This window comes from Triticum dicoccoides, chromosome 2A (assembly GCF_002162155.2).
Source record: "Triticum dicoccoides isolate Atlit2015 ecotype Zavitan chromosome 2A, WEW_v2.0, whole genome shotgun sequence".
NCBI lineage: Eukaryota > Viridiplantae > Streptophyta > Magnoliopsida > Poales > Poaceae > Triticum > Triticum dicoccoides.
In genome coordinates, this window is record NC_041382.1 from 750,483,916 (window position 1) to 750,497,591 (window position 13,676).

The 13,676-nt window shown below is 43.3% G+C and overlaps 1 protein-coding gene across 1 annotated transcript; it reads left to right on the plus strand.

Moving 5' to 3' along the window:
- The first annotated feature begins 7,571 nt into the window (after positions 1-7,571).
- Positions 7,572-10,677, plus strand: LOC119356930 (chalcone synthase 2-like). Its single transcript, XM_037623917.1, has 2 exons — positions 7,572-7,919; positions 9,318-10,677. Exons 1-2 carry the CDS (start codon positions 7,733-7,735, stop codon positions 10,325-10,327), a joined length of 1,197 nt encoding a protein of 398 aa, XP_037479814.1. The 5' UTR covers positions 7,572-7,732; the 3' UTR covers positions 10,328-10,677.
- The last annotated feature ends 2,999 nt before the right edge of the window (positions 10,678-13,676 follow it).

Genomic DNA, 13,676 nt, shown 5'->3' on the forward strand with positions numbered 1-13,676 from the left:
CTGTCACTTTCTACAACTACAAGCCCTTGCTTCCAAATTAATTGGATATCTCCACTCCCTCTTTTCCTTGTCAACTGCAGTGATCTCTACCTCATATGTGCTTCTTTTCACTATTTCCATATCAAGGTCCTTAGATTTTGCATGAAGCATTTTCATGACTTTGGGGATTATGATGTGCCTAGTGAATGTTGCAGCAACAATCTACTGTCTGGGGTCAAACTTTTCCATTATAAACTGTCTTATTTTTTCAAGCAATTCCACAATGTGTATACCCTTCCACCTCTTAATTTTTGAATTGAAGACTCGGCTAGATTGTTGTTAACATAATCTACCTTGAAAATTTCATTGAATAGTGACCTTGCTCATAGCTTGTTGTGATGCTCATCTAAGTATTCCTTCACACCAGCCTTGGTGTACAACTGCCTAATATGGTAGTTGTGCTTCTTTATGCTATATATGTCAATGAACATGACCATAAATTTTCATCAAAGAATTTCCCTCTAAACTTCTTTGAGAAATTTGCTGCCAAATGCCTCATGCATTCTTTGTGCTCCACTCCTGGGAAAACAGCTTCTACTGCAGCCTCTAGTCCTTTGCATGCATCTGTGTGGATAACAAGACATGGTGGGTGTCCTAGAAGTTTTCTTAAATTCTGGAAAAAAACCAAGTCCAAGTCTCTATGTTTTCAATCTTTAGAACTCCATATGCAACTGGGAAGATCCAGTTGCAAGCATCCATAGCACATGCACTAACGAGTTCTCCTCTAAATCTGCCATTAATGCAGTGGCATCTACTGCAAGATAAGGCCTACATCCATTCAAAAAAAACATGCCAACATGCTTTGAAAAAAACAAACACTCTCCTAAAGCACTCTTTATGCCTAGTTTTCCCATTTAATTTGTACTCTACAGTGTGTTTATCAATGCTTACTACACTGCCAGGAGATGCTTTCTCCACCTCTGCCTTGAAAGTGTACAACAACAGGAAAGAGCCAGTCCACTTACCATAGATATTGTCAAGTGTCATTTGCTTCCCATAAAAAACTATCATGTATGGAACTGCCATGCCATACTTCTTCTTCAGATTTTTCTGCACTTGTGTTGGACCCACTTCAAAATCCTCTAAAACCCAGTTCTTCACTGCATCAACCACCCATCTGCTCTTAGCCGACCTTAATATTTGCCTCCTGTTGACACTTGGACATGTATGAGCAGTTTTGTTCACCTTAACCTGCATACATGAAAATCCAGACACATGTCAGAACCAGATGTGTTTCAATCAAACAAAATGTGACTTACTATACATGCCCTGTTAGTAGCTAAAGTTGATACCTGAAATAGTGTGCTATGTCTCATTAAGGAGGCATGCACCCTCCATTGACACCTCTTATAAGCACAATGTACTGTCAACCTAGTACTGTCACTCTTGTCTATCACATATTCACTTTGAGTTTTTATTAAGAAAGTTGCAAGAGCATTCCTACAGTCTAAAGCATTGGAAAAAATAGTTCCCTCTTTTAAAGAAGGATCATCTCTATTGTATTGCACATCTAGTCTTTCCTCATCAGATGTCTCAAAATATCCCATGTCCATGTCCTCCTCCTTCTCATCTTCACCTGCCTTAGCAAACATACCTTCTCGTGGTGGAACATAATCATCATCCCTCTCATCTTTCTCCTTGCCCTTCTTCCTTGTAACAAACTGTGGAAATAGCTTTTCATCCTCATCATTAGTAGGCCAATCATTAGGTAGTCCCTCTTCAATGTAGGGATCAGTGGAATCTCTGATAATAGTGGGACCTACATGCCTAGGAACTTCTTCAGTAGGTGTTCCTAGTACCTACATTGAGCTATCTCCTACTTCTCTAACTCTACTCTGAGCAATTGTTTTTCTGCCCCTGGATTGGCTGCTCCCTCCTCTACCTCTAGAACTAGACTGTGATCTTGTTGCTCTGCTATCTGGTTGTCCTCTTTTCCTTTGTATGACACTGGTTTCAAGTTTGGCAGGGAAATAATCATGTATTTTAAACATGATCCCCAGCTCATCATCACATTGGACAGGGACCCAAGATGATTTATCAATGTCACAGTACCTGAATTCCACTGCATCATGTAGTCCCCATGGATATTTAGTGCATATGGCAGATCTAAACTGGTTAAACGTCCATCCACTGTCAATAACAAAAGGAAATGAGAAGCCTGTATTGGCTGCTTTTGTTCCAACAGGACCTAGAAGTGTGGTTTCCATTCTACATTCCATCCCAATTGCTCTATCGGGATCAATCCTATGATAACCATGGAAAACACAAAGAGGATCGAACGCCATGAGCAGTACGAACTAGGTCAACAGATTAAACTACAAGGACAAATCCAACTATGAATGCCATGAGGATGCAGCTGATTTGAAATGAAAAACTTACCCTGCCGAAGAATCGTCCCCCGAAGATTTCTTCTCTTGTTGCGGTGTGCTCCATGGTTGGCCGCCGCCACCAAGACCACTGTTGTCGTCCATCTCCTGGCCCCGATGTGTCCTTCCAGCCGCAACAGAGTGCACCATGAATCAGATCCGAAGCTCCACCGCGGCCGTCATCAATCGATCCAACCTTGCTTGATTGGGATCGATCGAGCTAGGGTTAGGGTTACGGGGCGAGGCGATTTGTGGCGGATTGAGAGCGTGTGGCTCAGGGAGGGAGTGAGAGTGAGAGAGAGTGAGCCGGTAAATGGGGCCCACATGTAAGGACGGAGGGGCAAAAATGTCAAAGAAACGACCAGTTAGAGGTGAAGTAACCTTGACTGGACGGAAACAGCATGGAAGGGCATTTCTGTAAGTGCACATGATGGCACAAGGGCAAATTTGACCAGGCTTCGAAATTAGGGGCAAATATGAGTAGTGGGTTCCAGTTAGGGGCTCAGATGTAAAAGACCCTTTCTGTTTACACCAATGGTAATCATGTGTTTGTCCATGCTTTGCTTGTGGTATAGCCTTCATCCTATCAAATCTGACAGGTTCAGATCCGAGTGTATCATGTTTTACAAGAATTCATATTTTGTATGAAATTGGCTTTGTATGTATTGAATCATTGGCAGGACCTTTGATTCGTTAGACTGAGCTATGGAACGATACCAAGTTCATAAACGAACTATTGATTCATCACCCTCCAAAGTTGCTTCTAAAGCGACAACATACTCAGTCTATCGTTATAGAATTCACCACAGTAATTTTCTTGGACCAGTTTACTGTGCCACCAATTATTGTATGACACAAATCACTTGATTGAAATCAAAAATCGCTTGGAGCACCGATGAAGATTTTATCAATGTAACTACTTACAATGAGATTGTATTGATGTAACTGCTTACAACAATCTCTTCATTTTCTTTGTATGTGAGAAACATGTCGTCTTTCTTATATTAGTCCTTAACAACATTCCTAATGTTGTTATATGAGTAACAATTTGATCAATCTGGTAAGTTACTCACAACTTACTTGGAGAACTCGACATATCTGGTTCTTGACATGCCATGGGATATATGATTAACACAAGTGTGAGTAAAATCTCAATTATGTATTTCACTCATCAATATATCGGGATACGGATTCTTACTTGAACCTTCCATGTGACTTCGACAAAAAAATTCTTCTTGACGTTTTTCATACTAAACTACTTAAGTATCTTATCAATATGTATTTTGGCTAAGCCCGATTAGGCACTACCATCTCCATAGATTATAATGCCTAATACCCAGGCTATACTGATTAAGTACATCACTGAAAACTATTTCAATACTACTAGGAAAGCCATATAGGTGAACTCAAATTAGTGGCGGGCAGGGCCGGGTACCCGCCACTGCTACATTTCCAAAATAGTAGTGGCGGTAATTAGATGTACCCGCCACAATTAGGGGCAATCCAATGACGGGCGCCATCTAGTACCCGTCACATGTAGCCTCTTCCAAATTAGCCCGCTGGGATGGAAAGAGTAGTGGCAGGCAGTAGCTGGCGTCCGCCACCGGCTGTCATAAACCAGTGGTGGGCGGTGCATCACAGCTGCCACAACTACATTTTGGCAAGCCGTGCCAAAAAAAGTTCTAGTTTTGTAAAAGTTTCCAGTGGCGGGTCACCGTGGACGCCCACACTAGTGTGGAAAAGCCCGCTATGGCATGGAAAAACTGCCTTGCTGGCGTGGACACCTGATGCCAGCAATATGACATCATTGTTAAAAAATAGTGGTGGCATTGGAGCCCACGTTACCAGTATTTCGCATACTTATAGCGTGTCACGTGTGCAATGCCGGAAAATTGATTTTTCGCTAATAAAAAAATGCATTCAAACCATCAACTAATTTAAAATGTAATGTTGCATCAACTAGTTCAACTCCACAAAACTACATATAGGTACTCCTCAACTTAACTAGTTTAACTCCATAAAACTACATAGGTACACATGTACTAGCTAGTTCAACTTCACAAAAGTTACCAGTTAAAAGAACTAAATGATTATTCAACTTCACAAACTACATCATCGTTCCGTACTGAGCCTGGTAGTTGGTCGATCATATTTCTTGATCTAAGATTAACTTCAATTGATGATTCTTGTGTCTACCGTTCTCCCTATCTTTTTTGAAATGAGCTACCTCCATCTTCAACTCATTCCTCTCGGCCCTTAGGAGTTTTCTTTGGTTCTTCAGCTTATCCCTCTACTCGATCAGCTAATCTCTCTCGTCGCTTATGCTATGAGTCTTCCTTAGGACATTAGCCCTCTCCTTCAGCAGTTGACCCCTTTCCGCCTTCAGCAAGGCATTCGTGTCCTACAGGGCCCTGATGGTATATTGGTGGGACTCCAAGAGCTTGCGGTTAAGCATATCCACATCCTATACCTCCTCTTGGTTGCCTCCAGCATTGGCCATGACAAGTCGGCGCCAACTACAAAATAATGACAAGTCTCAGCGCCAACTACAAAACACATATGACAATTGAACTATATGTATGAATTTTAGTACCTATTCATGTCATTTAGCATGCATTTGACAATTGAACTATATATGACAACAATATGCATAGCTTTGACAACAATTGAACTATATATATGAAGTTTAGTACCTATTCATGTCATTTCTTCCTCCCATAGCCCCTAAATAAATACTAGGAGCCTCTCAATAAATATTATAGCCCTCTATTATTTATATTAGGTTCCCAGAAATATTTTTTCTGCCTATATATCATTACCCATTAATCGCCAAAACACTTCCGGTAACTGCGAAACGCTTCCAATTTCTCTCGAAACTATTTCTATTATTCCCGAAACTATTCTAAGAATATTTTCTCATATTCCTCACCACTAATACTCAGCAGATCGAAATTCCCTGAAGCGTGTGACCCTGTAGGTTCGGTAGAATATAGACACAAACAAAACTTCCTTTCATTCCATGATCAACATCGGAACCATGGACATCATGTTGACCCCTATACCCACAAGAATGATATTGGAGTTAACCTTTGGTTATCATATGTTATTCCCTTTGCTTCACGATATGTTACAAAACCCGAGGTGAGATATATCGGCATCCTCTTGAGTAATTTTCATGCTCATTATACCGATCTCCTCATTGTCGGTTTTGTTCTTTTTTCTCGTTGACATGTTCTGGCATCCCTATGACCAAGTCACATGTCTCTGGCCAGACGATGATGGATGTTGTCACACCGAGAGTGCCCTAAGAATATCTCTCCATCGTCGGAGGATCAAATCCCGTTCTTGAGCTATCTAGCCCCTTGGCACACTTTTCGATGAACCTGGAAGTTGTCGTTATGATCACCGTGTTACCAATGACGTTTGAGAAACCCCAAAGTTTATGGTCTGGTATGAAGTGACTACAATACTCTCATGGTCTAAGTAACTAAAGCACACATTAACTCTCTGTGTTATAACTCAAAGACTTGTGATGATAACATCTTAAAGTATAACAAACAAGTTGGCTCTAGGGCTACACATAACTCATAGTCTTCGTCTACCTGGCTATTCTACAGTTAAGTTTAGTGGCAGGAAGGTTAGACTGGGTCTTGCGGGTAAAGTACACAAACGTCTTGAGAGTGTAAAAACTGATTATGATTAGCCACGCCCTCGGTTATGAACAACTTTAAGTAACTTAGCCAGGAGTTGTCTTGAAGATCTCATCACCATTTCTCTAAGTAAAACTTGTTGGGTTGAACATGGGTATAGGCCTCTAGTAGGAAGCAACTGATGGTGGGGCCCCTCCACTAGGTTGGAGCCAACAGGTCTGGGGCCCCTCCACTGCTAATATGTGATGTGGTATGTCTAGTATATTAGAGTAGGTCCACCTATTACAAAGATGGATAAAACCTATATTGCTTTCTGCAAAGAAAACCAACCAACACTTACCCTAAAAGCATGGTTGGGTTTGTTATACTTATTGGTGAAGCTTGCGAGTACATTCAATGTATTGAACCTTGTGGTTGCAACGTAGCATGTTGCATGACTTATGCATAATGAGCAAGGATTATGAACTAGGCTTACGATTCTATACTCCACTTGTACCTGTGAGTGGATGGACATAACAAGATAATATTGTATTTTGTTGTATTTTATTGTAAGCTAGCCTTGAGCTAAGTAGATACGTAATGTAATAAAGACTAGATCAGCAATGTAATACTCATGACATGTGGTTATCTTAATATTTGATCGTGTAATGTGTGTGCTAGCAATTGATCTAGCTTGTGACTAGCACAAAAGCGCAAATAGTCTGTTTTCTTATCAGGGACCGGGTCGCTACAAGCAGAGTACCACTGTGTAGCAAATACAATGGCTGAATGTTTTTGACTCCGGCAGATACTCGTCAAACTCCATTGCTCCATCAACAAGGTAATTGTTGTCTTCTGCGACAATGTATCTACCATATACCTCTCCATCAACCCCGTTCATCATCAACGTACACATTGAGTTAGACATTCACTTCGTACGCGAAAAGGTCTCTCTCTTGGACAGTTCCGTGTCGCTCACGTGCCTACTCCGGGACAGCTTACAGATATCATGACGAAAGGGCTACCGTCGGCAAGCTTTGAAGGATTTCGTTCCAGCCTTGGCATCATCTCTGATGACCTGCGACTGCTTGGGTGGTGTGAGAGAAGATAACGATGGGGCTCCATATTGCATGCGTTTCTCCGTACCAATCCTATATCTTCATTGTTACGTACAATCTTGCATAGATTCTTTAGTTTCTTTATTAAAAACCGTGATTTTTTTAGGTGTCAAAAACCGTGATTAGATTTAGAGATTAGGTGGGTTGTACAATGGGCTGGGCAATTCCCAAACCTACACGGACGAGCACGTGCAAGTGGGAAGGCCCAAGGCCAAGCAACCCAACTAACTCCCACTTGGGGCGGATTGGTTGGTAGCAATGGTAGGTAGACGTGTCGCTCGCTCCCATCTCCTATCCGCGCATTCGTGGCCATCCATCCTCCCGTCCAATGGACCTAACCCCGTCCTCCCAACGGCCAGCTTTCCCTTACTTACCCACCCTTCCCGCCTATATATCCCGTCGCCCGCACTCTCATGGCACCACAACACACCACGCCAGTACAAGCGGCGCCTGTCATTTGTCTACCACTCTGCTAGCTGCTTCCCTCTGCGTCCGGCGAACTTAGACGTCACACAGCCGGCCACTGGTGCGACAACTCCTAGCTCGTCGGCCGCTGGTACGTGCGTACGTAGATCCATCGATGGCGGCCACCATGACCGTGGAGGAGGTGAGGAAGGCGCAGCGGGCGGAGGGGCCGGCCACCGTGCTCGCCATCGGCACGGCGACGCCCGCGAACTGCGTGTACCAGGCCGACTACCCGGACTACTACTTCAAGATCACCAAGAGCGACCACATGGCCGACCTCAAGGAGAAGTTCAAGAGGATGTGTAAGTCTATGTCCACCGTCTCTGTGTTCGGGCGTGCATGCACGGCTTGTTTCCCATAACGGCGCTACTATACAGTAATATACATGTGTCTGCATGGATGTCAATATTTTACTCCTTATATTAATTCCCGTAAACTTTTGTTGATAGTTAGAAAATAAGTACTGGGAGGCACATCGATCACTAGCAATAAGCCAAGTACTAGCCATGGATCGGAGTAGCATATATACGTGAAAGGACGAACACAATAAGCATGGCCATGAAAACTGGGTAACGGCCGCACACGCCGAACCTGTTGTCCATTTAACTGTTTATTCTATTTTTAGCTGCAAGTTAGGTAAATATGTATACTTTTTTTTGTGAAATATGTATACTCCTGCACGTAATTCTTTTTTGATAACCCTGCACGTGGGTAGCACACTCGAGTGTCTCGCCTCCTACTCCCTCCATTCCTAAATATAAATCTTTGTAGAGATTTCATTATGAACCACATAAGGATATATATGGATGCATTTTAGAGTGTATATTCACTCATTTCGCTCCGTATGTAGTCCATAGAAGAATCTCCACAAAGCCTTATATTTACGAATGGAAGGAGTACATATCAGTAGCATGCATGCATGTTTAAAGGTCAACACTCAACAGTGTTACAGTGGATCGGTTAACCTACGAACGGGTTGATTACAGAACGTGTTTATATGTGGACTAATTTCCTTAGATGCACCAAAATTAATTACCGGTTGGTCGAACAATATGTTCCCATATCTCATGTATTTAATTTTTTCAGTTGAAGCATTTAAATAGAAAACAAAACTGATTTTCAGAAGAAAACAACGACAACGGTTTTTTTTTGCAGGGTAAAGGGAGTTTTATTCCATATAGTGACAAGATTGCACTCCTAATTAATACAAGATCGTGAGTTGACAATGATTTGCAAAATATCTAATAGTAGTATTGCGTTGATTTCCTGGAAAGAATATCAGTTTTACAAAAAATAGACATGTTTGCATGAACCGCCAAAAAACTAATAATTTCTAAAGACAAGCAATTAATCCAGAATGTCACTACCGGACGCGATTATGACTTGACACTGTACCTAGAACTTTTCTTTTGAGTGCACTCTGTACCTAGAACTAGTGGGCCACTCGACAAAGAAAGTACCAGCAAGTACTGGAAACATGAGCGAATCCTTGAGTTGACTTGAGAGCTAATCTCTACATTAGTTTCTTCAAATAGAAATTAACCTCCTACATTAAAGAGAGAGAGAAACCCAAATGTAGACATCGCTTGCACACCTAATTAACCCATGAATACTTGTCTCCTGTCTGGTTTGCCTTTTCTTGGTCTGGACACGCGAGCGAGCTAACTCTGCCTGCCTGCGGGCCTTGATTCGATTTGCAGGTGACAAGTCGCAGATCAGGAAGAGATATATGCACCTAACGGAGGAGATCCTTCAGGAGAACCCCAACATGTGCGCCTACATGGCGCCCTCCCTGGACGCGCGCCAGGACATCGTCGTCGTCGAGGTCCCCAAGCTCGGCAAGGCGGCCGCACAGAAGGCCATCAAGGAGTGGGGCCAGCCGCGCTCCAAGATCACCCACCTCGTCTTCTGCACCACCTCTGGCGTCGACATGCCCGGCGCCGACTACCAGCTCACCAAGATGCTCGGCCTCCGCCCCTCCGTCAAGCGCCTCATGATGTACCAGCAGGGCTGCTTCGCCGGCGGCACCGTGCTCCGCCTCGCCAAGGACCTCGCCGAGAACAACCGCGGCGCGCGCGTGCTCGTCGTCTGCTCCGAGATCACCGCCGTCACCTTCCGCGGCCCGCACGAGTCCCACCTCGACTCCCTCGTCGGCCAGGCGCTCTTCGGCGATGGTGCGGCCGCGGTGATCATCGGCGCCGACCCCGACGTGTCCGTGGAGCGTCCCCTGTTCCAGCTCGTGTCCGCGAGCCAGACCATCCTGCCGGACTCGGAGGGCGCCATCGACGGCCACCTCCGGGAGGTCGGCCTCACCTTCCACCTGCTCAAGGACGTGCCCGGGCTCATCTCCAAGAACATCGAGCGCGCCCTAGAGGAGGCCTTCAAGCCACTCGGCATCGACGACTGGAACTCCGTCTTCTGGATAGCGCACCCAGGCGGCCCGGCGATCCTTGACATGGTGGAGGCCAAGGTAAACCTCCACAAGGAGCGGATGCGCGCGACCAGGCATGTCCTCTCCGAATACGGCAACATGTCCAGTGCCTGCGTCCTCTTCATCATGGATGAGATGCGCAAGCGCTCCGCCGAGGATGGCCACGCCACAACCGGCGAGGGAATGGACTGGGGCGTCCTCTTCGGCTTCGGCCCCGGCCTCACGGTGGAGACCGTCGTCCTCCACAGCGTCCCCATCACCGCCGGGGCAACCGCATGATCATCGCTCCTTATCCATTTATCTTCCTCATGCATGGAAAAAACCTACGTACTACGTACAGCAGCTTCTACACCGCCGATCGAGTTTGTACCATATATATTCTACCGTACGTGCGTGGTTTGTATGTGTTGGTAGAAGATGCATTCTCCTGTTAGTCTGTGTCGCGCACGCCGTTGCATACTTTCTAGTAGTAACGCAACCGAGCTTTTACAGGTTTATTATAAGCAAAGTGTGGTCATAATGTGGAGTGTGAGGTGTATTACCTGTGTACGAAAAGATTGGCTGTTCAATTTGAACCTTATGTGGTTGGAAAGCAAATGGTGATTCTTTCAAAGCTTTATTGAAATACATATTCTCCTCTCTCCTACTTTTTGTTTATGAATATAATGCTTTATTTAATTCATAAATGCAGTGTCAAAAGCGTTCTTATATTATGGGACGGAGGGAGTACAAACCATAACGAACACACTCGTCCGGCCTCTAAAAGTACCCAGCCTCACTATAGGAATCATATAGTCCGACACATATTACTCGGCAAGCACATATAGCATGACAGCCTCATAGGTCCATATATAGAAGCAACAAGTCACATATATAAGTATACAACACTCTCCAACAAGCATACATATAGCATGACAACCTCATATAGGTCCATAGCATAATAAGAATACAAGCAACATAGATACTCCAAGAACAAGTTTAAAACCAACAAGCAGCATAGACACTCCAAGAAATGCAATGAGCTTCACCGTCGACAGCATCCGCAATGAAAGCTACAAGTTCAGAAGCACATGCATGAGTTTGCAAGTTCAAATGTCAAACAAGCTACTAGGGGTAAGTTTCAAGCTCTTTATCAAAAGATGTGCACACCTAAGTTAGAATGTGTTGCTTATGGCATTTGTGAGAATATATTAGTGGTGTGGAAGTTGTGTCTATGGACACAAAATCAAATAATTTATGAGAAAGCGATGATGACATCAATGGTGGTTGCTTATCTCATCGAAAGAGGTGACTTTTCATTGCAATCAAATGCAAGCAATCATATCAAAAACTAGCCTGGCATGGAGTCATTATTGCCTGGAGATCAAAGGGGCATGAGTTGTAGGCGTCACTGGCTTCCTTGCGCAGGGCCATATGCACCTCCTTGCATATTATATTGTTCGATCCAACACTCGGATTGAGATGTAAACATGAGACGGTAAGATGTATTAGGTAAGGATGAAAATGGTGATTGAAAAGTATCGGAAGAGAACTCACAAAGTTGAAGTTAGGAAGAGGAGGAAGGATCTTGCAGATCTCCGCCTTGCATAGCCCCTATACTCAACATACCTTTGTTGCGCATGTATGGTTACATGTTCTAAGCTGATTGATGGATGGAATCATAGTATACTATGGTAAAGAACTTGTCATGAAAAGGAGTGTAAACCTTCCATTGTAGGCTACATGTTGTAGTGCCAATATCTCCTACATCTGCTGGATTTGGGGTGACCTTCCTCCGTCTTTCTTTGGGCCTCTTCCGCCTATCTCTTGGGCTCCTCCAATAGTCCCGCTTCTTCATCCACGCGGGCCTACATTATGTCCTCGCAGGGTCATCACCGTTGCAATGCAATCATGTAATTATGTGTAAGATCAATGAAGAAGAACATAACTGCATTAAGTTAAGCAACTGACGCCAGCTCCGACAAAAAAATTGACTTTTGATCATCGTCAGATGGTCCATAAACCGTGGTCATCCAAAATGATTTTCTACTACTAATGATCTCTACTTGAACCGTGATAGATAAACTAGCTATGGCGCGAGAAACTATGTTCACCATCCTTCAACAAAACAGAGAGACCATCTGCCACAAATAAAAACAGGAACGGTGAAAGTAGATCACTTTGCCGAAGCTCGCGCGATGGTGCAAACGAATCCAACAGGGTTCCATTAAATTTGACCGTGTATAGTGAATCATATGGTGTTACTCCCTCTCAATATTTGTTGTGATAGATTGAGTCTTGCTCTTTGAGGTTTCACCAGACTGAATATTTTGGATTTGATATCACTTGGTGTATGTCCTACATGTGGATACCCATGGTGATAATGGGGTATTCTATTGAGTAACTTGATATATGTTTTGGTAATCAACTTGTGGATTCCCATGGTGCAATTGAGGTAATCTATTTTTAATATTAATTGGCAGAATTTTGTTCGATTTTATTAACACTTTTTAGTATGTGAACTTTTAATTGTCCTTCCTGTTTTTTATGTTGATAACTGGAACATGGTAACTTACAAGCACCCGGCTAGCCCTCTGTCCTCCGCCTAGCGCGGCCGTCTGCCCGACCGGGCACAAAGAACACATCATTCTTTTTCCATCCCCACAAATAACATAATCTTGTAGGAAAGACACTAAGATTTTACAGCCAACACCCTAAAGTTTTTGTTTTCTTACAAACAATACCAAAATTTTGACAAGTCGTGGCAATTTTGGCCGGAAATTTTGGCAGCATAACACATGGGAAGAAATGCATGATCACCAACATTACAGCCGATGGATGGCCAGGCCCTATGTTTTTTGTTTCACACGTAAGAGGAACAATGCATGCCATTACTAAAACTCCATCACTGGCTCTGTATTTTATAAGACAACCCTACTGCTCCTCGTGATGCGTGTCTTGACCCTGAAAATCTTTCTTTTCATTCCACGCTGAAAATTGACATAGCCACCTGAACTCAGCGCAGGATCATCTTCTCTTGCCTTATAACTAGCATGCTCTCCATCTCAACAAAAAGAACAGAAAAAAAATCTGCCAGCGCACATTGAAAAGTTGGTTTATACATAGTATCAAAACAGACTAGAAATAACTACGGATTAATTTTGAATGACACAAAGTAAAAAAAAACAAGAAATGATGCAGATTGTTCTTGTTATTCCACACAAGCAATGCCCAATACTAACCAAGCTAGAAACATGCTTGATGTGTCCAGTATTAAACCCGCAACAATGGAATAAGTGACCATGTACTACAGCACAAGTTCATATACATATGTTTTTACAGTAAATCATGATAGTATTATTAATATTCATCTTGATGTTATCTTGTGTAGAAGTCCTAATGTTTATATTTCCTATGCATATATTTAAGCATGGTGTTCCTTGCCTCTCACATTCTAGTAGGAGGTCTGTAAGTGTGTGAGTCATGCATGGCCAGAAGGTGTAGTTTCCTCTAGAAGCATGTGCATTATGGGGTGCCAACTTGCCATGTGAAGACAATGAGGGGTGCAAGTTGTTCAAAACAGGCAAGGGTTTTTGGGGAACGCAGTATTTCAAAAAAATTCCTACGATCACGCAAGATCTATCTAGGA

Excerpts from the sequence above, each read along its gene's own strand:
- LOC119356930 (XM_037623917.1), top strand. The coding sequence starts at position 7,733 with ATGGCGGCCACCATGACCGTGGAGGAGGTGAGGAAGGCGCAGCGGGCG. Across the intron at positions 7,920-9,317 it reads GGAGAAGTTCAAGAGGATGT|GTGACAAGTCGCAGATCAGG; the intron begins GTAAGTCTATGT and ends TTCGATTTGCAG.